Source organism: Odontesthes bonariensis, chromosome 16, assembly GCF_027942865.1.
Source record: "Odontesthes bonariensis isolate fOdoBon6 chromosome 16, fOdoBon6.hap1, whole genome shotgun sequence".
In the NCBI taxonomy this organism is placed as follows: Eukaryota; Metazoa; Chordata; class Actinopteri; order Atheriniformes; family Atherinopsidae; genus Odontesthes; species Odontesthes bonariensis.
This window is the reverse complement of record NC_134521.1, coordinates 13,086,151-13,111,909: the sequence shown is the minus strand read 5'-3', so window position 1 is coordinate 13,111,909 and position 25,759 is coordinate 13,086,151. Positions and strand designations below refer to the sequence as shown.

The 25,759-nt window shown below is 39.4% G+C and overlaps 1 protein-coding gene across 4 annotated transcripts in view; it reads right to left on the bottom strand.

Moving 5' to 3' along the window:
• LOC142401054 (seizure protein 6 homolog) overlaps positions 1–25,759 on the bottom strand; it is a 121,021-nt gene that overhangs the window by 15,944 nt on the left and 79,318 nt on the right. For all 4 annotated transcript variants that reach the window (XR_012773060.1, XR_012773059.1, XR_012773058.1 and 1 more), the window contains exons 4-5: positions 13,303–13,483; positions 795–980 (exon numbers count right to left, since the gene is read on the bottom strand). Coding sequence is in view for 1 of the 4 variants with exons in the window: in XM_075486283.1 (XP_075342398.1) it covers positions 795–980; positions 13,303–13,483 (367 nt within the window). In the remaining 3 variants the exon portion in view is untranslated. The remainder of the gene's footprint in view (positions 1–794; positions 981–13,302; positions 13,484–25,759) is intronic.

The following is a 25,759-nucleotide window of genomic DNA, read 5'->3' as shown; positions in this document are numbered from 1 at the left end:
ATGAGAAAAGTAATGAAACCAACTATGGAACTGGGATTTTAGAGAAAAGTCACTGTCTGAGCACAGATTGCATCGATATTCAGTGGACTGTGGCTGGGCTACACTAGGCGGCTCTCCTGGGTCTAAGAGTGTGTGATTGTTTGAGAAGAGCACAGCAAAATGGCAGCAGTAACGCTATCAGTTCAGAGCAGCTGCAGGCAGGAAAAGTGAAAGCCCGGAACAGACAGATGAGCCTTTACCAGCAGGAGATGGACAGCCATGTGGCCCGGTACTAATTAAGGCAGCGAGGACCAATGGCCTTGTTTTGCCCCATCTCCAAAGAATAGCTCCCTGTGCTGCTAATCACATGTAAACACACTCAGTTGGCCTCTTAAATCAACTCAGTGGGAGACAAACTGGTGAAAGCTTCCGTTAATCAAAGTTACCTGTTTTCTCGAGGAACGCTGATGAGAAAAGGATCCACTTAATTTTATTTTCTTAGCTTCTTAAATTATTATTTTGCTTATGATTTTAATTGTGAAAACTGATTCTAATATTTCTCAAATATAAAAATACTTGGAAAACATTTGGTTAAAAATAATAACAAAACCAAAAGACGTGTTTGCCTCAGAAACGTAGTTAACACAGTTATTAACCACTCTAAGGTGTACAGTATGATATTAGCCCACATTTTGAGGGCATGCTCCTAACTTACCGCTAGATATTTCATGTTGTATAAATAGATTCTGACCTGTTTTGTTATTGCACAATTAGTAATAGTAAATGTGTCTTGCCAAAGAGCTCGTTTGTCTTACCCACACATCGAGGTTCTTTTCCACTCCAGTAAGGTGTGGTTGCATTGCGACACATGAGCATTTTGGGACCTTGCAGCTTGTATCCAGTGAAACATTTGAAGTAAGCTTCTCCACCAGCATGGAGGTGGGTCACAGAAACTTCTCCACCAGCAGGCTCTTTGGGGAATGTACAGCTGAGGACAAAGGCTGGAGAGGAGAGGATGAGAAATTGGGAGAAAGGGAGAAACAAAAGAAGCAACTTAAATAAAGTACAGTCATGGGAGAATCTATGAGCTGACAAAATAGACATAAGCCTGCAGACCAATAAGTTCAGTGGCTCCCTAACCCCTCAGGCAAGTGCAAATTTCTGCTTCTCAAAAGCAATATGAATGACAACAGAGAGGCACAGACTGACCAGAAAGAGACAAAAATGGCACCAAATGATTGCAAAAGACATACAAAATTAACATATAAGGGTACAAAAAATATGACAAATATGGACAAAATGACATGTATTAGATGCAAAAGGAAATACTACTTTAGCAAAAGGACAAAAAATAGCCACAAAGGGATATCATCGGGACAAAGCCTGACTATGACAGTCAAAAAATGGCCACGAAAAGGTGGACTCGAGTTCAACTAGTCACAAAACATAAACACACATAGATTTAAAAAGAGAATAAAAAAAAGAAAACCCTATGGGACTCACAAACCAAATGACTTGATCTGCTCTCTTAAAATCCTAAAATGATCATAGAGTAAGATGCAGTGTATTTTTTGTTACATTCTGAGCTCCCCTTAAATCAACTGAAATTGTTTAAATGAATATGAAGAGTTACTTGAATATAAAGCAAATGTGCCAGTCTGGTTTTGTTAGTAATGTAGTAATTTGTGCTATGATTTGTTTTGTTCTAATTATCAATGTCTCTAGTTGAGTAATGCATTGCATTTACATCCAAACCTTGTAAGATTATGTGACAATCATGAGTTCCATCACTGTGCAAATACATTAATTGCATGTTCTAAAGTGAAATATTTAATAAATGGAATGGTGAGGTCTTTATTCATTTTAATCATCTTTGTAAATACATAATTTCCTAGAGCTTATTGATTTATCAGTGTATGTACAATTCAGCATGTTGTCAAGAGCCAGATTCTGGCCAAAAGCGTCAGCAATGTTAACTGACTGCAGAACATAATCCTATGTGTTCTGCACAGTGTGTAACTATTGCTGCCACATTGTTGACCATATTGTCTATCCTCCAAACCACTGCTGAACACACACAAATATTTGGATATAATTTAGGGGGGCAAATTGTTTTTCAACTATTTCTGCATATAAATCAAGTACAGTGCTTCATTTATCTTCCTCAGTCTCTCTCCCTCAAGCACACATACACAATTAGAGATGATATATAAGAAACCGTAAGCTCCCATTTAAGTCTCCTTCTGTTATTATGGTTTACCTATACATTCAGAATGCAAACATTCAGAGACATGTTTGTAGCGCAACAGCAATTAGCAATTCTCTTTTGTTCAGAGTGGTGCTTCCACAGAAACATTGACAAACTGAAGTTTTGCTGATCAGATGAACATCAAGGTGGGTCTGTAATGTGATTGCTGGAGGAATAATAGCCTCTGTAGTGGTTGTCAAAGAGACACGATTGCTCTAGGGTAAGATCAATGTTCCTGGATTTGCTTTGCAATGTTATTCGGTCCTGGTTTTTCAAAATAAATGATGTAGGATGGGATGGAGTTCACATAGATAATGAAGTATGCTAAGAAGGTCTTTAATGGAAGCCATTAAACAACCTTCTCCCTCTGTCTAATAACAGAACTGTTCTAGCTCATTAGTATGAGCACTTTAATGACCAGACCAAAACTTTTAAACTTCTTGTGTGAACAACAGCAGGAGCAACATAATTGGACTCACTATGGCTTGTGCTAAAATAACAGCATGATTTTGGAGCTGTGTTAGAAAAATAAATCTTTTTTTATGTCATGCCTGAGCTGAGTGAATACAAAGGCAAAACCAAGGCTGAACTGGAAGAAAATAACAAAAAGAAGGCATGTAAAAATATGTTAAATGTTTTCAATAAATCAACATAATTTAAAATCATTTTGATTGTTCACTGATTTGTTATATGGCTAATGACATCTCTTTAACTCCACCCTCTCCCAATTTAATGCCTATTCTGGTATCATACGGCTTAACTTCAATCATCCAGAGAAAGTGTGGCAATGCAACAACTCAGGGAGTACAGCATAGCATATTACCACCACTGAGAAGACAAGGCTCTGCAGAAAGAGACTGGCCGAACAAGTTCAAGCAGCATTAAGTCAGGAGGAAGCAGTGTGCTAGGAAGGACACACAGATCTAGCTGATTACTAAGCTAAAGGCTAAGGACATCCAGGTTCCAATTCCTTCACTTTTTCTACTTAACTTTTGCTTGCTGGACAGTAAATTTTGCTGAGCATACCAAAGTATTTTTGGAAATGTCTAGTCTGACTCAAAAGTAGTTCGATAACATCCTGCTGGACTTAGCATTTCAACTTGATTCTCCTTCTCTAAGCATGCTAAGACTCCCAGGTGGTGAAAAATAGAGTATGTGGATACAATTGTTGAGCAGCTGACAAATACCTCATAGGTATGTCAATCTGCCGATACATGCTTGATTTTTGGTTGTGTTAGCAAAGTTAGAGACCGGCTAGATTTTGATCCAAGATATGTCAAAGGTTTACCCACTTGCAAGAAATCTAAATTGACACAAGACTTCTGCTCTATCATTGTAAGCAGCAATTATTGTTGTAATAACTGGTTATGGCCACATAGTATTAATAACTCAATATACTTGTGCAAATTTCATTAAGGCAGCTTGGTATTTATAAAATTATGTTAAGGTTCGGGGCAGGTAAGGCAATTGTTTTCAAGGAGAGCTGGATCATAAATTATCACTGTTTGGACTTCTAATTAACACTGAGCTGTGCATAAAAAATCGTCTCAGTGTCATTTCCGATTTTCTAACAGCTACGTTTGTCCACTGTGCACAAATGCATTATGGTTACAATTAAGGCTCTAAATTTGTGAGATGGTAATGTTTTATGTGGTGCAATGTTTTAAGTGCAGCCAGATTTACATAATGTTTAACCCCAACCATGTATTTATTTTATTTCCAACTCTAACCATGTATTTTCTTTAATTTCCAACTCTAAGCATATATTTTTTATGCCAAACTCAAAACTCTCAAACTCAAATATTTAACCCTAACCATGTTTAATATGTAAGCCTAACCATCAAAGTTGAAAGAGTGACAGAACTTTAGGAAACGTTGGGCTGAATCGAGCTTTAACTCGGGCCTTTTTTGTGACAGTCTGTGGAATAGTGCCACTGGCTATGTCCTATAAACCCCTTTCAAGTGTTTTGCCGATCTTAAAAGTGGCGAAAATGTGTTTTTTTGACAGAATCGTGGCATGCAAAATTTAGGTATGTTCTGATTTCTAAAAGGAAATGGAAGCATGATACAAATTTGGAGCCTTGAAACAATCGTGATTGTAAAATGTTATTTCAATGAAACTTTCCTGCTGTGGATGAGTGTAACTATATATGTTCTGGAAAGAGGCGGCATTGCATTGTGACATGACAAGAGATTGGCATTTTGTCTCCCACAGTTTTGGTTACTTGAAACCGGACATTACAAATGAGGGTTTGTCCACACGGTGGAGTCTGGCATTGTTACATAAAAGTAAATCTTGGTCCAGATAGCACTGCAAAAGAACAATTAGCCAGTATGGGCGATGGGTGGAGCTGATGCTGTTGTCAAGCTGTTCACCATGACTGTGTGTTTTATATCTCTTCTTTTCTGGCACACCTGAAGTATGGATAGTAAAAAAGGAGGAGCATATTGAGCTGCTTTTATTTTTGCTCTGTTCAACTGCTGAACGCAGTGGTGAAAATGTTGGCATGATTTGCTAATCATTATTAGAGTTATGCTAATTTATGGTTGTTGCTCTTGACCTCATGAACGGCAATAGTCACCTTAGTTGAATTTCAGTTGCCTGTCACATCAGTTTGCCTGCACTTCCCAATTTTTGTAAACAGCCATGTGCTGCATCAAAAAACACTGGACTTGCTGGAGGTAGCAATCCCTCTTTAAAGACAGAATATGGACCCATCATAACCTAAAAATGAACAAACACCACCAAACAGAGCGGTTGACATTGTGTAGCTGAATGATGTACTTCCTGTGCAACCACATCCAGTGCTGTTCCAGTCATTTTTTTTTTTCAGTAGCAACACCTACAGTTTGGAATTAAGATTGCAGTAAAAGCACACCTTAAGCACTGGTATGCCACTGTATTAACACTGCAATTTGATCAACCATTAAGTGGTTTAGATGCGTTAACCTTACCAAACATTGATTGAATGCAAAATTAAAATGGGATTATTAGAAAAAGGAAAACAAAGACACAAAATTGTCTTTTTAAAAAATGTGTCATTATGAATCCTGTAACTTTCCCCAACCCCTCTTCATCCTCCTTACAACAACTTTCATTTATTCATAAGTAAATACTCCTGAATGTCATTGGAGCCTTTGCTCTGAGCTACTAATACTGCCGCAGTGGGTGACCTTTGGCAGTTGCCAAAGGACACTAGAAATATCATGGGCCTTAACATCATGGCAGTATTTGAGGCTTTTGGATGAAAATGGGTTGCATGTATTGATGCTGGGTGATTGAAAGCTAAATAGCACAACAACAACAAAAACATCTGACAATGTGGAGTAGGTTGGCTTTGAAGTGCTTTCATTTCAGCCAGACATGTGCAGATGAAAAACACTTTGGCAAAGTTTTGTACCTTTACCTTGAAACTATTCAAAAATGTCATTTTACCCGTCTTTGAACTTGACATCAGGGGAAAAATGTCCTCAATGCATAATAGCAGTAGAGCTTTGCGAGACTACTGACTTATGTGTTTCTTTTTGACAAACCACAGGTCTCTGCCATAATGAACAGACCTTTACTTTGCAGTAAATCAGTGAGCCACAGGGACGAGGCACACTGCCCCTGGGTCATCTATTCCATTCATAGTTTATCACTAGCTCCAATGAACCTAGTTATTGCCATTATCATAGCAGCATTTAAATCCCTATTGAGCATACAATGGGGGAGCCAGAGGCAAAAATTGTGGAGCCAATTCCTGAAGTATTAAATTACGTGCTGCTTTCATTCCAGTAGATGTGGTGCTGGGCCATAAAGTCTGATTGTTTTGCCATTAGAAATAATAGATCCACAGTGCAGACAGCCAGGAAGATTAGCTGCTGGTATTGTAGAGCCACAGGAAACAGATGTGAATCTTATGCCTTGTCTTATTGCATCCTTTAAAGGAGCCGACGAGAGGAAATAGTCAAATCTGTAACATTCAGGTGAAATTCCTGTACTTCAACAAGCATGAACAAAAATTTCAGATATTATTTAAGATTTTACAAAAAGCTTTTTGATGTGTGTGCACTTTGGTCAAATGTGGTTGTTTTCAATGCGCTTTATTAATAAGTTTAGTTTGATTAAAGACAAAATACTGCAATGTCTCCCTTTTAATCAAATATTGACACTTTATTTACTTGTTTGTTGTTAACCAACATATAATCACAGGGCATCTCAACACGGGGGGATTTTTAAAAATCTATTATCTTTTTCTTTTTTTAAGGTTTCCTTTTTCTTTTTCTTTTTTCTGTCTTTGTATGTATCTTTGTACAGTATGACTAAGAGTGATCTGTGTGTGAAAAAATGTATGCTGTCAACAAATCTAAAATTAAGAACCCAATCATAAGTAAGGAAAACACTTTGAGTGACACCTGCATTCACCCACTTCCTCCCATTAATGATGTTTTTTTTAGCTGTACGCATGTTTTATTTACCCGAGTGGTTAAAATCGAGAATGCTTCTCTTGAAAGGATAAATGTCGTTGAGTATGGTAGAATAGAATAGCTGAGGGAGCTAGTAATAGTGAGTTAACCAATGTATTTGGACAAACAAACATAATGCATTCCATTTTAGGTCTAATAACTGTTGCAGGCTAATGTTGTGATTGTGTAACTGTGTGTGTGAGTGTTGCCTGAATGAATCCCTTCAGGTAAATAGCTGCAATTCAATCAAATCTGGAAGGGCAAGGGGAGAAAATAATGAAATGGGGTGACAGAGAACCACACAAACAATGAACATAGTGTAGGTTGGTATTATATTTAATAGTGGTTTATTTGGGGGATATTATTCATTCTGTGTCACATTGACATTTAAAGTAAAACATGTTTCCAGGGAGATGGAATCCTGTTCCAATGACCAAACATCTCTTGTCAGTCATTGTTTTGATATACAGATATAACATCAGTCCCTTGGTAGGTGAAATGTGGGAGGATGTGACTGTCATTGTATCCAAGCCTCATGTCCAGGCTGGTGCATCAAAGCATTGCCTTTTACAGAAAGATCAATAGTGTTGTCTCAGGGAAAGTGATTCAGTTGTAGAAAGCCACACCATAGCTCTACCCTGATATGGCCTATTGATATTTATGTGGTTGGGTTAAATCCTCGATTCTAATGGTCATTTACTCAATAAAGGCTATTAAAGAGAAATAACTTTGGATTAAAGGAAGAATCTAATCAATGCCACTCAGAACTTGTGGCAAATGGTGAATAACTGCCAGCAGTAGGGATCTTCTGGTCTTCCCACTTGTCGATGCAGCGTATTAGTTAATGTCAATCAATAATTCTTGTTAAGCATCACTGGACTGGAAAAGCCATTATGATATGTTATAGCGCTCAAAATCTCGAGCTAAAGTTGTGAATCATATCATAGTTAAGCTGGGAGTAAAGTGGACCTGGGATTGCCGGTATTTTCAGGAGTTTATAAGTATTAGAATTGATAAGTAAAATGCGAATGTGGTACATCAATCCAATTCTAGGAGCTAGAACTTTTTTGGCAGCACAAAGAGTTATACATTTTCTTCTGAAAATGTCACATATAACTTTGTTGTGTGTATGTTTGTGTTTAATACATTCATAACATAACAGCTGGGTACCACTGCGGTCAACTTTAGTTTTTGGAAATAAAGAAGATTAACAATGTAATCAAATAATTTATTTGTTAGTCATGCAGACCATTTGCAGTCAAATGGCATGTCTGTGATCTGTATTGTAAGTTATTTGCCAGACATGCCAATGACTTCATAGATTAAGGAAGAGTATGTCTGTGTGTGTGTGTGTGTGTGTGTGTGTGTGTGTGTGTGTGCGTGTGTGTGTGTGTGTGCTTCTGCAGAGACTTTGTTAGGTACCCCCACCGGTATTTAACTCTAATAAGTCAGCGGTCTGCAGTGTCCATCTTACTACGTAGTATTAGACATGGTTTACTTGGAATTTATGCGGTAGAACCAAAAAAGGGTTAGTTTTATATCACTTTCCAGATTGGGAAAAGGAGTGAGATGTACACAGCAACTATCCATCATAACATCTCTGTTATGATTGTTTCTTATCAAAACAAGTGAACTGTGAGGACAAACATATTCCTTCATATATGAAACAAACAAATACTAACAAGCAAAGCGCTTCTTTTTCTTTTTTATCACCATCTCCAAATAGGGATGGCTTGTCTTGAAACATAACAGAAACTATTTCCATGAGATTTTACACTGGTTTTCGTGAAATTTCATTGAAATTGATGATAGTCTATGTTGACAGTGTGCTTGTTTTGCCATGTATTTTGTAAAATCAGCTGTAAAGTTCAGGTGGTGGTGGGGGGACGGACGACACTTCCCTCTCTGTCTCTTTACTTTCCATAGTTTTGCTGTCTTTACTTTTTATTTGTGGAATATATTAAGCGCTGGGTAAGAATATATAAAAAAATAGAAGTAGGGGAGATGTTGGTTTTGGTGAGAAGAGAGGGAGAGGCTGTTTATTTTCTGTTGCACACTTTATTGTTGATTTCACACACGATCCCTAAAAATAGACATGCATGAAGAAATTAAATTGTAAATATTTCAGAGATCTCACTGAGCCTCACTGTGAATTTAAAATGAAAGGTTGGTTGGTTGGTTGTGCTGACCTTGTGCAGTCCATGCTTATTCAAAAGGGATAGTTTTGGTTACTTACTTATGACTCGTTAGCACCTTACTTACTTACGGCAGCAGTCAGAGAAGTAGGGAAGAGTTCCCATGGGGGATCCAAGCTAACAGCTTACCTTAAACAACAACGTACAGCAGCTAGAGTATCCTACTGCTGATCAGCTGTGACTCAAAGTTCACCATTCGAATCCCAAAACAACAATCTTCTAAACCTTTACAAAAGTAATGCCCAGGAGGAAGATATCCAACAAGTTTTTTTACAACTTCTGGTGGATTTAAAGCTGCCGTCGGCAACTTTGTTTTAGTCATATTAGCTTGAACTGTCATGGGATTCTAAAAGGAGAATATTAAATAGGCTGTTTAGAAAAAATCCCGAATTCTGTAGCTCCCTCTGAAGCCTGTAATCATGCTTGCAAAAATCGAGCGCTCCCGGCTGTTTTTAACCAATCACGTTAGGTTTATTATTTATCTATTATCTGAGCAGAACAGTCACCAACCACGTCTTCCATGCTGAGCGTGAGTCTGCCCCCAGCTTGTGTGCGCGCACACTGGTGTGAACTCACGTGCACAACCTCGTCCACAGAGGGGGAGGGACCTGAAAGTTGTATCAGTTCGAATTTTCCGACTTTAGACTCGGAATTTTGAAAACCTGCCGACGGCAGCTTTAACTGATCAGCAGCAGGATACGATAGGCAGCTACAGTGCATGCAGTGATGTGGAGAAACGAATATTGTTTTGTGAAGAAAATTTGTTTTCCTTTTGTCCCCGCTCTCAGTGGCTGTAAGCTAGGCTCCCCCATGAGAATTTCTCCCAGCTTCTCCAAACAGAGAGTGCACTAACATTACGTCACACAACCCTACATCAAAAAACACAAAAAAGTCACTCTAAGTACACGAATGAACAAAAATGTAACGAAATACCTAGAACAAAGAAACAAATCATTAAAAACATGCACAAAAATCCTTCTTGATGTGAAAATGAATTGTAATTTGCACATTCAGTTGCACTGATGTATAACTGAGCAGCTCCTTCAGCTGCAGACTGTTACACCAACGGTGTAAGAAGCAGAGGTTCCACAGGTCCTTCATCCCGGCTGCTGTCAGGCTCTACCAAGAGAGTCTGGCTGCACCACCTGATAATGTTGTAGTTTCCTGTTCATGTTCACGTCTCTACTCACTACTACTCACCATGGCTGTATTTCTATCTTTATTTATTCTGTATTTATATTTCTAATATTTTTAACATTTATATTTCCACTTACAACGTTGCAATATTTTTATTTCCTTTATGCCTTGCTGTATTATTTACATCGTGGTCACTTACTTTTGCAAGATTACTTAAATTATGGTCACTTTACATTACAATACTTTTTATATCACGCCACTTTCTTTATCCTCAGTACTTGTTTTTGCACATTGTCTGTTTGCAGGTTGATTGTTTTTCTTGTTTATTGTGTAAGTTATAGACATTTCTTTCTGTTTTTTCTGTTTCTGCCCTTTTTACTTTAATTCTGTAGTGTATACTACACTTTCTTTTCCGCTGCTGTAACAAGTAAATTTCACCGTTGTGGGATGAATAAAGTATAGATCTAATGTAATCTAATCTAACTGTCCAGGCTCTGTTATTATGTACATATGGACTTGCTGAGCTTTAGAACTCAACCAAAGCCTCTTGGCCAGCTGTATGAATTTGAAAACCTGTTTAGAATAAAGAATATACCTGTTCAAAACATATTTTGCCCTTTAAAAAAGCACGCACAAATGTGTCACAACTGTAAATGTGTTTGCTGAGACACGCAATTCCTTTGGCTGAGAAATGTGCCTATAATGCTTAATCCTGGTTTCTCAAAACTTAAAATGTCAACATAATTCTCAGAAGATTGGGTTGCATGTGTCTTTTTTTTTTTTTTAAGTACATGTATGTATTATAGCTTCAGATAGTCAGAGTTGTTTTTGAGAAGACACTTCAGACAATAAATGCTTCAGCTCCAGATGAAGACATGTAGATATGTGTGTGTACTGAGCAAAAAGATAAGAACTGGAAAATAGAATGAAAGTGGTGAAGCCCATCCATTGCGTGAATTGTAAAACACACCTTTAATCATGTTCCAAGTTTCAGGCACAGTGGTGATGTTATAGAGGCATCCATCAGTCTGCCATCACAGGAAGAGCTAACGCTGTAGCAGATATTAATTACCCTGAGTTAAGATGCGTCTCTCCACAGTTCTGTCTCCTTCTTCACGCTTGTCCGGTCACATTACTCACAACCCATTATAAAGGACAAGGTGATACTCGGCTTACGAAGCAGGGGAACACAAATTGAAATATCCTCTGTGTCTCCAATGTGTCTCTTTCCTCAACAAAAAAAACTATTAATTCCTTTTTTTATTATGGCAGCTAAATCTGTTCCACCAAGAAGAAATGATATATTTTTGTCAAATGCCAAATTCCCAAAGTATAACATTACAGACAGTTGTTTATGTGAAATTGTTTTCCAGTACATAATAAATGAGTCCCTGGAAATATTGATTCATGGCTGTAATTTGCTGTTTTTTGATGGTGGTTGCAATAAATTTCCCACCAATATTTGCTGTGTTAGCTTGTAGTTTCAACCAGTTTTCATTTCACCATCATTAAGGCTTGGGCCGCAGTATATTGGACTGAAAAACCTAGAGCAGATGCAGATATTGTTTTCTTTTTTCATTTTTTATATATATATATATGTGTGTGTATATATATGTGTGTGTATATATATATATATATATATATATATATATATATATATATATATATATATATATATATATGTCAGTTTTAAGTGACCGATTTTCACAACCTAAAAGAGAGGGTTAGCATTCCAGGTAATGCTATGTATCAAAAATAACAATAGGCAGTACTTACTTTTTCTCCCTCTTGACATAACATTGTGATTTTATGGCTTAAAAATATTCATAGTGATAGTCAAATACCAGATTTAAAGATTCAGAATGGTAGTTAATAAGGAAAACCTGTTTTTGCACATGAAACCCCAAGATGTTGTCATTTTAGCCAGTCTTTTTCTGGAGTTTCTGCTCTACTAAGTAGAAATACCATAAATAGGGTTTATCGAAGGGCACACTGGAAAAATAAAGCAGAACAATACATCTAATTATGTAATATATTGTGCTAAAATATTAACAGTGAAATAAAAATGACCACCATCTGTGTCCAGCAACACCGCATCACTATGTATAATCTGTAATGATCCATTGCTGTCATCATTCAGCTTGACCACTGTGTGATATTCATATATATGAATTATACAGAGGGGCTGTTTATTTCTTATCAGCAGCATTGTTTTGATGGTCCTTTTCATTTTCTAGCTGACCAAAGGGCTCCAGTAATGTGGTGGAATGAATGTTTTGTCCACCAACTTCCACCATCAGCTAAAATCGATGGGGCATGTAATTGGTGGCTGCTTTGTGTTATTGCTAAGATAAACAGACATTGTTAAGGGCATGGAAGATCAATGTCATGCAGAAAACAAGAAAACGGGAAGGGGAGAAATTATGGGCCATCATACTCACCAAAAGCATGGTAATATTTCTTTCTGAAGGCTTTGCTACTGACACACACTTGTCATGTACTTCTTGATCATATTTAATTAAATACTCTTTAGAGATTTAATCTTTGCAGTGGCGAATGGAGTTCAGTCTTCACAAAATTAGGTTGAATGACTTTATGAAAGATGTAAATGGAGAACCGCTGTACACACGTCATTGGCTACATCAGTATGAACTACAGTTTAGATACAGTAATTATCATGAATTATAGTATGGTCAACAGTGTGTTGTGAACAGAGCATTATGTAACAAATTAATCATTGTCACTCCTATTTTTCCTTTGCTTGTCCTTCTCATTCTTGCTTGCACATCTGTGAAAGAACAATCTGGTCTGTGTCTGGCTGATGGACACAAAAAATGCTTTAAATTCTTAAACCTATCCAAAAGGCAACTGAGTGCTGAAGTAAAGAGCATCTGAAAGCAAAAATTAAGTTTGAAATTTAAGTCTGGAAAGTGTTTTGTCAAACAAGATACAAACTCCCAAAGCAGGCTTTTCCTCCCTTTAAAGCTGCTGATTATTTATATTGTGACAGTGTTACAAGATGCCTGGAGACTGGACTAAAAAAAAAAAAAAAAAAACGAGAGCGAGAGCGAGAGCGAGAGCGAGAAAGAAATGTGTGTCCTTTAGCATGGTTTGTGATAGGTTCATTAAGATCTGCGCTGTTGCGTCGAAACAGATTTTCTCAAAAAGTATATTAACAACAACATTAACTTGAAAATTTGCTTTAAAGATACTCAGAAGTCTTTGGGTCTCTTGAAGGTAAGACTATGCAAACAGTTTCTGGACTTATAAAGGGTTGAATGAATGGTGGCTCACCTTGGTAATGCAGCCGAAGGAATCCTGAACTAACCCGTAGACGGATCGAGATCTGGTTGCTCCAGCTGCGTAGAACAAGGCCCTTCATCAAAACTGACTCATTAGCAAGAATGAAGTGTTCTTGACCACCAGTATCCTCCACTGTCACCTGTTCCCCCTCCATCACACCCACATTTTGCACCTAAAAAGGGAACAATGCAATAGGATTAAACAGAGGCATTTTTTTGCACTGCATCATTTACAGTGTGATGTCATGGTAACATGGTCGACTAACAAACATTCTTTGCAACTTCAAAAGATTTTTTAAAATCCATGATGATTTATCGAAGGTCATACTGACTGCATATTTTACTTTTGGAACATCTTTTAGCACATTTACTCTCTCTCACTTCTTCCAATTTCAAAACACAAACAGCTATCACTAAAACACATTTTAATTCTTTGAAACTCTTACCATTAGGAAAACCATATTGCACACGTTTGTTTGAAGTAAGAGGCTTGAGTTCACACAAGATGGGATCTTAATTTAGCACCAGCACTGCCGTGTCTCTAAGACAAAGTTTAATTTAATACTGTTGCTCTGAAAAATAGGGTCACCTGCTGTGTTACTTTGCTCACTTGGTGATTTATTCGTTTTCAGCCATGTTCTTTTACACTGCAGACTGCAGATATGTTTTTGAGTAATTGTGGAATCCGTCTGGGTCATTCTACTTATGGTTTGTTACTCGAATGATTCATCCTCTTGCTGTGTTCTCATTATGCCTGTAAGCAACTTTGTCAGCAGTGCTTTGTGTTTTCAACAGTTTGAGCAGCATCTGCAGCTAAATCTGGTGAAGGAATCTCAGGAGTACTGCATGTAGTTAAACTGCCTGGATAATAGAGTACAGACATCAGTTGGAGCAACATCTGATTCACTCCCTGTAGAACTATGAAATAGGGCTGGTAGTCCAACAGCAGGTCATGATTATTTTTCTATTTGACAAAAAAGAAAGGCTTTCACCTTGTAAATGTAGCCCTCTTGAAAACATTTCATAAAATGTAATCCAACCTTGGTTTTTCTTATCTTCTTCTTATTTTTTTACACAATTATACTGCTTGCCCTCACTATTGCCCACGAACACCCATGAATACACACATGAACACCGGAGATAGAATGTGCGGACAATTTGGTCCAGACTTTTTCCACAGTTGCGGTTCATACTAGCATTTCACAGCAACCGAGATTATCTCCTGAAAAGGAGGTCTCACAGATATAAAAGTGAGGGAGGAAATGCTGGAGAGCTGTCGAGAGCACACAGGAGGCAGGACATGATGCAAAACGTACACTGCGGAAATCTCTTGGCTTTCTTTACAGCGCGTTTACAATGAGGCTCCCTGGTGACCATTTTTGTGTCTATATCGATACCACATGTATCTGAACATATCTAGTTCTCTAATAGCGAGAAGCGAGTGGAAAGCAGAATACAGGTCAGCAGAAAAGAGTATACAGCAGCTCTTATTATCACACACTCACAGTAATTGCTCTGGAAGATTAACTGCTACAATGGCTGCAAAACTCTGCCTCACCAGTTGATCTTTTGGGAATTTTACAGGGGTCTGAGTGGAACGTCACAGCTTGACGTTCAGAGCAACTGCAGCAGATATTTGCTTTCACAAATCACCCCTTCGGAACATCTCCTGACCATTTCAGGGCTTCAGTCCATGTTAGAAAACAACTTATGTAAGGTACATTAAGCCTACATTTTTAAGTCAATACGATGAACCTGCTCGAGTTGCATATTAACTAACACATGTAGTATTTGAGAAACAGCTATCACACATCTGCATCATGTTTCTGTCATAGTCACTTGGAATGTGTAAATTCACTATTTAGTTCCCTTTTGGTTCGGATTTTGCATTGATGTACCTCTTAAGGATTTCAACTGTAATTTAGCTGCTAGATGCTCATTTGTGTCTAGCTAGTTTTAAGTTGCATTCTTTTGAGAACAGCGGGACTTCATTCTCTGATAGCAGCTGCCTGCTACAGCCAAAAGAAACACTATGAGTTGTGGGAGTGCAGGGAGCTGTGAGGTGGCCAGTGAAACAATGAGCCGAAACATGCTGTAAAGTGGATGCATGCAAAGTATAGGATTTCTGGGAATTTTAAAAACAACCAAAATACAGCTATAATGCGTTTCACAGCTAAGGGAAATTATTATTTTAAACCAACTTTAAAACAGGTGGAAAGGTAATCTGACAGACAAGTGTCCCATCAGAGAAAGGGCAGACAAATCTATATAATCTTGTAGTGGAATGCTTGACATACTTTCAAAGCCAATGCTACTATAGGCAGAGGTCTCAGGTGTGCCATGAGGCAGAAAAAGGGTTACCCTCCATAGGCTGGTGTCCCTGAGGTAATATATGGGTAGGAGTGTTAGAGAATCAGCCTGGAAAAGCTGAGACAGTGGGCAGAACGAGCACTATTCACAATAGTGGCAACTAAATGAATTTGGTCACGTCGTCTAACTGTCAGTCAGTCGAACAGGAGCAGCCACTGAGTGCTGGGAGGCTAATGGACAGTTTAGAGGTGACTTTTTCTTAATGATCCATGAGATCAGCCACTTTGATGGATTATTATTAGTATTTATATAACAATAAGTGTTATGATTAATTCTATAATAATTGTAGTAATAATGATAATCCATCTATCCATTTTCTATACCCGCTTAATCCGGCTCAGGGTCAAGCTGTGATTTGAACAGTGATAATAATAATTATTATTATCATTATTAATTAAACTTTTTAATCGTTGTTGTTTTTGTTTTTTTTTAATTTCCAGACTCAAACACAACACAAGTTTATATTATATATATATATATATATATATATATATATATATTTAATATAATATAATGTAAGATTATTTTAGATGTCAAATTTCAAACTTCCATCTCTCAGGAGCAACGGCAATAGCACATACTTACTATGTTATCTGAACATAGACGACTTGAAAGTTTTGCAAATCGGGTTCTTTTGGTTATTTGCCCAACCTATGATTTCATCATTATTCCTTATGAACCGCACAGCTATCATCTTTCATTTTAATATTCACAACGGTATACTCAAAGAACAAAACTGAAAGACAGGTCATTTTATTAACTGCAATTTCAGCATTGGAAAAAAAACCATCTCTGAGTTCTGTTATTTCTATTCGTGTGGAATTATTAACCCTTTTCACCCCAGGTGTCCCTGTGATGACCTGGGACAGACTTCATTTTTTGAAGGAGGGCATGTATGAAAGATTCAGTAAAAAGGTCACACTGTTCAGACTAACATGGATGTAACACTTGTTGTGCTTCATGTCTGTTGCAACAAATTCTGTATGGCTGGAGTTAATTATTTGAAGTGGATTCTCTACAAAGCAAGTAGTAAATAGTATAGTGTAAAGTATAACCGTGTAGTGTAACCATGAAAGTACATCTAAACATATCCATATAAGTATTTGAAACTAACTATCCTGTCACATGTTGCTGAAGCCTACACCACTGTGATAGTCAGTGAGTGTTGGCTGCTATTCCATTATGGTTCAGCTATTCCAATGTTGTGGAAAGTCCCTTATCCTCCCTAACAGTCCATTCTCCCCTACAGCCAGTTGCTCTGTGTTGTCTGTTCATAATTAAAAATGACGACTTTGACTGCATTTTTAGCTGGTCTAAATTTAATTGGCTTTGAAGTATATTCTGGCACGGGTGGCTTTTATTCAAAGTTTTTGCTTGAAAATGGGGGAAGAGAGAGCGAGAGAGAGAGCGAGAGAGAGAGCGAGAGAGAGAGCGAGAGAGAGAGAGAGAGAGAGAGAGAAGGGGGATGACATATGGCAAAGGGCCAGAGCTGGAACTCCAACTCAGACCGGTTGCAGTGAGGGACTGCAGCTTCTGTGCTGCTCGACCAGTTGAGCTAGCTGTTTATATTTTTTGAGGTCTTTGGTTTTCTCAAACACTTTCCCTCAGGAATGTTTACTCTTGCAAAACCCACTTGTAAACCATGTGAGTATTTAAATATGTACATGAAGCCACAACTTCCATTGTCATGAGGATGCATTATGTGTAATGTAACAGTTATTTTAGTCTACAGATATTTTCATCTGTATTAAAGATTTCAGACATACATTTCAGAAAACAACATGATTGTAATTTCTAACATTATATTCAGGAAAACTAGAATTTATACAAGCTGTTTTCACAACAAAAAACACGAGGCACACTTTTTTCTAAATCAAGGTGTTTCTGTCAAAATTCATGTCTCCTGCTGTGATAAAACAGTGAAAACCTTTAGTTTTCGTGTCTGAACACCTGTCATGCACTGGTGTTGGTTTCGCTTCACTGGTTCCAGCTGGTGAAGAACTCTGCAGCTTGAACTTGTATGAAGACACATGAACATATTCATCACTGTACTAGTAAACGTAAATTGGCTTCTTTACTTAATTAGAAATTGAAATGTCTAAGTAGGTTGCATTTCATCCAAATATTTCACTAGAGCCGGACAATGAAACATTTGATTAAAACGTATGACAAATAAATCACATCAAAACAACAAGGATAAATTGAGAATCCACTTTTTTGTCAGTCCTCTTCTGCTCATCTTCAGCAGCCCCCTTTCAATGGATCACAGTGGCTCACACATTCAGCACCAAAGACAGGAAATAAATTTCCATTCACACAAAAAGTCTGTCAGTAGAGTCAAACATCTCCCAAAGGTAAGGAAATTGTGGTGAAGAAGGTCATGCAACATCTGTGCTTTAGAAATGGATCAGATTTCTAAAGCTGGATAAGCAGGAGGGCAATATCCGCTGCAAGATATCCAGGCGACCTGTGCCAACAGAGCCGGGAAACACAAACCTCTTCCACCATTTAAAAAAAACAGTCATCTTCCCATGGTAAGTGAATGGAAAAAGCTGAAGTTTGTAGAATGCTGTTAGCACACTCACCCAAACACACAAGCAAGTCTCTCTTTGCTTTTTATTTCGGATAAAAGTCTGACTAGTTGTAGGTCGCTTTAATCTATATCAACTAGGGGTGGCACGGATCACAAAACTCACGGTTCGGTGTGTATCACGGTTTGAGGTCTACGGTTTACGGTTTTGTACGGTTGGCCGCACATATTTGAAGTGTTTCCACTAGCCTACTAGCCCCTTGTCACGCTATCACGGCTGAAATGTTTCCTCATACGACACAGACACAACCGGCGGGTGTTTAATAAGTTAAACTTACACGTTGTCTCCTTTGTCTGCGGTGCTCTGATCGTCCATGATTAATATCACCATCATGCAGACCATGAACACGGTGGCCTCCCCGCTCTCCATATTAGCTTCTTTGTGGTGTTTTTTCTTCTTTAATTACTTTTACAGGTTCTGTTTTGTTGTTGAGTGTGGCGCTAAACGGCTAATCATACTCGGCGCAAACGCGCAACTGTTCTGGCTCGAGAACCATTAATAACGTCATCGAAAGCGCCTGCCCCTTCACAGTTCCTTCAGCTCATAAGCGCAGTTTGTGCCGAGAATGCGTCACATTTGCAGTTCTCTCCAGACCAGCGAGCGTCACTGTTGAGGAAACAAGCTGAAAAGCATACGAAGAAAGCATACACAATGCCACCTGTGGTGTCACGTCAGCAGAGGCTGGCACATCTGATGCGGAATGAATTTACTCTGGGTGTAGAACTGTATATGTATCTCAGAGCTAAGCGGCTGCGGCAAAAACAGAAGAGAAGGTGGAATGTTCGTCCTTTGCAACAAGACGAACTTTGTCAAACGTTGTCCCAGTGTAACTTCATAGACGTGTCATACAGATGTTTGTAGAGGCGCATCCTCTCGGTCACCGCGGTCTCTGCAGTGTTCATTTTTTCTTTTTCTTGGTCAGCTGTTTCCGGTTGAGCGCGCGCGAAGTCAGAAAAAAAGTTGTGTGCGCGCCCTTGCGCCTAGAGCTGTAACAAAATCCGGGTTATCCGGTTTTCAACCCGGATAAATACGTCACCCGGGCAGACCGGATGGTGGCATGCATTTGATCCGCCTTATATATATATATATGTGTGTGTGTGTGTGTTCCCTCTCTAGTTGCCTACTAGGCTACGGTCTTTCTCAAGCATGGTGTTCAGTCACGAACACAGTCACAGACACACTTAAGGCTGATTCATACTCGGCGCAACCTCGCTCATACTAGCTGGTCGCAAATGGCGCAAACGGTCACGTGTCCCAAAATTCCGCCACGCCCCCCGTCGCAAGCTAGAAAATCCTCGCGCGGCGCGAGGGCGCGCACACAACTTTTTTTCTGACTTTCCGCGCGCTCCACCGGAAACAGCTGACCAAGAAAAAGAAAACATGAACACTGCAGAGACCGCGGTGACTGAGAGGGTGCGCCTCTACAAACATCTGTACGACACGTCTATGAAGTTACACTGGGACAACGTTTGACAAAGTTCGTCTTGTTGCAAAGGACGAACATTCCACCTTCTCTTCTGTTTTTGCCGCAGCCGCTTAGCTCTGAGATACATATACAGTTCTACACCCAGAGTAAATTCATTCCTCATCAGATGTGCCAGCCTCTGCTGACGTGAGACCACAGGTGGCATTGTGTATGCTTTCTTCATATGCTTTTCAGCTTGTTTCCTCAACAGTGACGCACGCTGGTCTGGAGAGAACTGCAAATGTGACGCATTCTCGGCGCAAACTGCGCTTATGAGCTGAAGGAACTGTGAAGGGGCAGGCGCTTTCGATGACGTCATTAAAGGCTGATTCATACTCGGCGCAACCTCGCTCATACTAGCTGGTCGCAAATGGCGCAAACGGTCACGTGTCCCAAAATTCCGCCACGCCCCCCGTCGCAAGCTAGAAAATCCTCGCGCGGCGCAAGGTCGCGCACACAACTTTTTTTCTGACTTCGCGCGCGCTCAACCGGAAACAGCTGACCAAGAAAAAGAAAAAATGAACACTGCAGAGACCGCGGTGACCGAGAGGATGCGCCTCTACAAACATCTGTACGACACGTCTATGAAGTTACACTGGGACAACGTTTGACAAAGTTCGTCTTGTTGCAAAGGACGAACATTCCACCTTCTCTTCTGTTTTTGCCGCAGCCGCTTAGCTCTGAGATACATATACAGTTCTACACCCAGAGTAAATTCATTCCGCATCAGATGTGCCAGCCTCTGCTGACGTGACACCACAGGTGGCATTGTGTATGCTTTCTTCGTGTGCTTTTCAGCTTGTTTCCTCAACAGTGACGCTCGCTGGTCTGGAGAGAACTGCAAATGTGACGCATTCTCGGCGCAAACTGCGCTTATGAGCTGAAGGAACTGTGAAGGGGCTGGCGCTTTCGATGACGTCATTAATGGTTCTCGAGCCAGAACAGTTGCGCGTTTGCGCCGAGTATGAATCAGCCTTAATGGTTCTCGAGCCAGAACAGTTGCACGTTTGCGCCGAGTATGAATCAGCCTTGAGTGAAACGAAACCTAACTCCCGCCCCGTTCGTCACGAGCCGGTTAAGTGAGCCATGCCCCCTACTGATCCGTCCGGACTTGCGATCCGTCCGGACGGGACGAATCCCCGCTGACTCGTAACTGCTCGAACGGCTCACTCTGCTCGCGCTCGGCTCTATCTCTGCTCGCTCGCAACTCTTAGTTGCATAAATGAGCCACACCACCACTTATGTTCCAACTTCGTAGCGTTGCATTTTTTTCGCTAGTTAAGCCAGCCACTTCATGACGGATCATTGCTCGGTCAGACCGTATTAAGTTGTTGCTGTGTGGAAGCGGGTGCCTGAGTCTGGCGAATCATGCCGGCTCTGGGTGACTCACGGCCAGACGAGTCACGCGGCAGAATCGAAACTTAAAAAGATCCGAGTTGGCATGGATCCGCTACTTGTCCGTCTGACCGCTGAATCGCTGGCTCTGGGTGACTCAGCGGGTCAGACGGGCAAGTAGCGGATCCATGCCAACTCGGATCATTTTAAGTTTCGATTCTGCCGGCAGCAAGGATTGTCGACTCGTCAACCCATCTGACTGCTGAAGCCTCTGTACCTCGCTACAGGCTCGGTTAGCGTGGCTTCATGCATCTTGTACAGTCGTTGAAAAATAATCATTTAGTGATATAGGGAGGGCCAGATCATTCCATGTTGTTTACTTGTAGGTCTAAACTCAGCATTGCCTCACCTAGTGCTACCACATTTGTCGCTGTGTAAATGCACACACTAGCTGTTGTGTCTGGCTTTCAGACAGGGCCGTTTCTAGCTTTGTGGGGGCCCTAAGCAAGATGCTGTTTGGGGGCCCCTAGTTTGTCAAACTACAATGAAGAGATTCCTAACCATTTAGATGGAACACTAAGATCTATTACACTTTATGAGCAAAACAGGCTAGAGTTTAAATGAAACATCTTAAGTTGAACCAGTCAGGCAAGTGAAACTAATAAGAATATATAATACAAAGAAAACAATAAATAAAAGATTTTGAGTTTTTTTAAAATATTAAACTGTAATGTACAGCGTCCCTTTAAAGATTGTACCCAATTACAAAGTAGATAGATACTTTATTGATCCCGAAGGAAATTCAAGCATCCAGTAGCAGACATAAAGCAATAAAAAATGTTTATACAATTATAAACACTTTAAAAACAATCTAAGAATTTAAAAAACTATTTAAAAAAAACAGTTTAAAAATCTAAAGTGACCAGTGAAATAAGACCAAAGTGAAATATAAAGTGACCAGTGAAATAAGACCAAAGTGAAATATAAAGTGACCAGGGAAATACAGAAGCGCCATCACTTAAAGCTGTTGTACATCCTGATGGCCAGAGGAACAAAAGAGTTTTGGAAGTTGTCACTTTTAAGAAGTTTCTGCATTTATCTACACATTGTACTAGTTAAAGTAATAAAACTAAGAAAAATGATCCACTGGCAGTGGATCACTGCCACAATATTCTAAAATAATCAACAGGATGCCTAATATTTGTATATCACTTAAAAAACTAACAGTAGAACACTTCTAATTAGAGCCCTATAAATAACACACCAAACTTAGTAAATGAATCCTAAGTAATGCCAAAATCGTGTCACATACCTGAGAGACAACTTCCACTGAGCAATGACAGAGCAGGACAACAACATGCCTCCCTCCCTGCTAGAATCTGAATAAACTGGAGTCAGTCAGTCATTCCCGTGGCAGGACTGACTGTCATACTCATCTTATATAAGCAAACTTTCACGAGGCAAACACTGAAGCCGAGTTTATAACGAACAAATCCCAGCCAGCTACACAACATTTATCCGAGACTAGCTAGCAGGACAAATAAACACAAAAAACGTCCCACCTCCAGCTATCCAGCCCACATCACCCAACACATGCCTTACCTTTATTCTCGGGCCGTTTTTCTTCCTCCATTTTTCCGCGCCACTAATATAACTTCTTTATGATGCCATTACGGCGTTTGTCTTGTTAACTTTTCTCGCTTTTTAGGGGAATGATGGGTAGATGTCAATCATTTCCCGTCACACCTGTTGGCGGCCTGCTACGCCACTCAACGTGTGACAGTGCTGTACTTTACACAAACTCTACACACGGTCGCCAGCATTCGTAGATTTTGTTCATAACTCCAAACTTTTCGTCAAATCCAATCGCTAACCAAGCCTAGGTTGCTGACGTTAGCTGAGGTTAGTTGGCAGCAATATCACTGAACGTTGGGTTAGCAAAACAATTACACCAAAAACACGAACTTACCAGCAAGGGATGCACGAGCGTCATCTCTCCGTTTTCTTTTCTTTCTTTTGTCAGCGCCAGAATCATGTGGCCTTTTACTTGACATTCTAAATCTTCTTCACTGTTAACGGGCATAACTCGGAAAACGTCAGGTAGGAGGATGCTCCACCACCTCCGATGCGGTAACTTTGAAGACTGTACCATTTCAGGAAGGGGGGGGGGGGGGGGGGGGGTATAGATAAGGTAAACACATCTAATTTGCCCGAATCGAGTAATAGGGCACACAATTAAGAAAAACGCTGGGCCTGTTCATGACTAATTTATATAATTTCTTTCATGTAATAATATAATAACTATCATGACATTTTTTTTACAACCTTAATTTTGGGGGCCCCCGCCAGGTACTTGGGGCCCTACGCGCTCTGCGTACTCTGCGTATGCGGAGCGGCGGGCCTGCTTTCAGATAAAATGGCGTTGAATTAATACTTGACAAAAATAAATGAATGAAATTGTAGCCGTAGGCTGCTCTTTGATTTATCAAAATGAATTGATAAATGGGACAAAAAAAAGGCGAGGCGCATAGCCACTAAACGGCAGAAAGTTTTTTTTTTTTTTTTTTTAATAAGTGACTCAAGTGATTCAAGTGATCCGTATAACTCGGATCCCCTCCTCGAAATGATCCGATCAGCCCGGATCACCCAAAAGATTCGAGTTAAGCATCTCTACTTGCGCCGCGCGAGGATTTTCTAGCTTGCGAAGGGGGGCGTGGCGGAATTTTGGGACACGTGACCGTTTGCGCCATTTGCGACCAGCTAGTATGAGCGAGGTTGCGCCGAGTATGAATCAGCCTTAACACGTCACGCGGACGGCTGCGCGCGGCGCATCAGCCCCTATCAGGTCCCGACTCATGTGCGAATGCAGACTGAAACAGAAGGACAGTTATCAGAACGAAATTCGAGTAGGACAGTTCTGATAACTGCGAACGGTCTGTCCGAAAGCGGCTATTAGCCGAACGTCGAACGTCTGGACACAAAATAAATAAATAAATTAATTAATTAATTAAACCGTGGACCCCGTACGGTTTGCACACGCCCCGCCCCGTGAGAAGCAAACCATACGGTTCGGAGCGTCCACCAAAACCGTACCATGCCTAATATCAACACATATAACACATTTATTATTTTAAAAAGCAGCCACAGTAAACCGGTTAAATCTTTACTCACACTCTTGTATCATTTTAGTTATTTGCACTTCTGGTTCAGAGCCAACTGCATTTTAATTGTTTTCTACATTTGTTCTTATCCGATGACAAAGTAAATGCTTAAGCCATCGATGTTGTACAATTTGTGTACAATCATTTATGATGGTGTCTTGTCAAGGTGTCCTCTGTGAACCATGTGTGCTACAGAGGTAATCAAGTTTGTGATTCAAAAGTAAATGTTGACGTGCCTAGAATGTATTTAAAACCATAAAAAATATCCACATGATTTATTCAGCATTAAGTCAAAAAAGCAATAAAGTCCAACTTCAAATTACAAAGTATCCTGGAAAGATTCAGTTTCGCACAAAAAAATAAACCAAACATGTAAAAAACATAAAATAAACATGTTTTTTTTTTGTTTTCATATTGTAGTGTTTAATAGTAATATAGTGTAGTAATAATAGTAATAATAATATATTCCACTGTGCAATTCACTAGCCCATGTAGAACTGCTGCTATTGTTGATACTATCTGCTGTTGTGTGTTTCTATTGTTTTTCTTTATCTTTATCTTTATCTTTTTCCTGGGCTAAGGATCTTTCTTGCTGCTGTAACAATGTGAATTTCCCCATTGTGGGACAATAAAGGGAGATCTAATCTAATCTAATATTCATTTTCCTCAGATCTGCTATTTCTTTCATATGAATATTCACTGTGAATAAACTGTGTGCTCAATGTAGTTGTAGTAATCCTCTTTAATTGTTGATATGGTACGTTTATGCATTCCTTTTCTCTTTCTTTGGTTTGCTTTGGTTTGAAAATCTTTTTAAATGTGCTGGATAAATAAGGTTATCATTCTTTGCCTTCATACTTTTATGTATCTGTTTACTTTTAACATCATTTATTGTGGCTATTGAAAGGGATGCTTTGAAATTGCTTATCTTTGCTTAAGTTTATAAATATACACCTAGATCAGAGATTTATATGGTTCAAAAAGTTCTATACTGGCAGATGATCTTTACACATCATGGACTGGCAATATTTCTAAATGAGACATTGGTTATGATTTGTTATTTATTCATACTGATTTTCAATTAGATGTAGATTGTAGAAAAAATTAAATATACAGTTTCATAGTACCCTTTATATTTTTTTAAACAGTTAAACGCCACCTCACTCATATGCAGCGGGTGTTGGTACAACAGCTTCCCATATTCAGTGAACTCAACTAGATTGTGGGTCTGTGACAACATCGTTTACATATAGCAAGGAGGTTTATGAAGGATAGGTGAGCAGATAGTGGACAGCGAACATTTGGACTGATAGATAGTTCAGCCCCGGAGGGCCCTATCATCTGTCAACCACCCTGGGACCTGTCAGTGCAGCCAGCAACAGCTGTCCTGCCTCAATTATGAATCATTGGCCATGTCAGGAGGCCTCAAACTACCTTATCTTCACCAGTGCTGCTGCCAAATGCCCAGAGGGACTTTTTACTCAATGTCTCTCTCTTACACATTCTCTCTCATACACACAAACACAC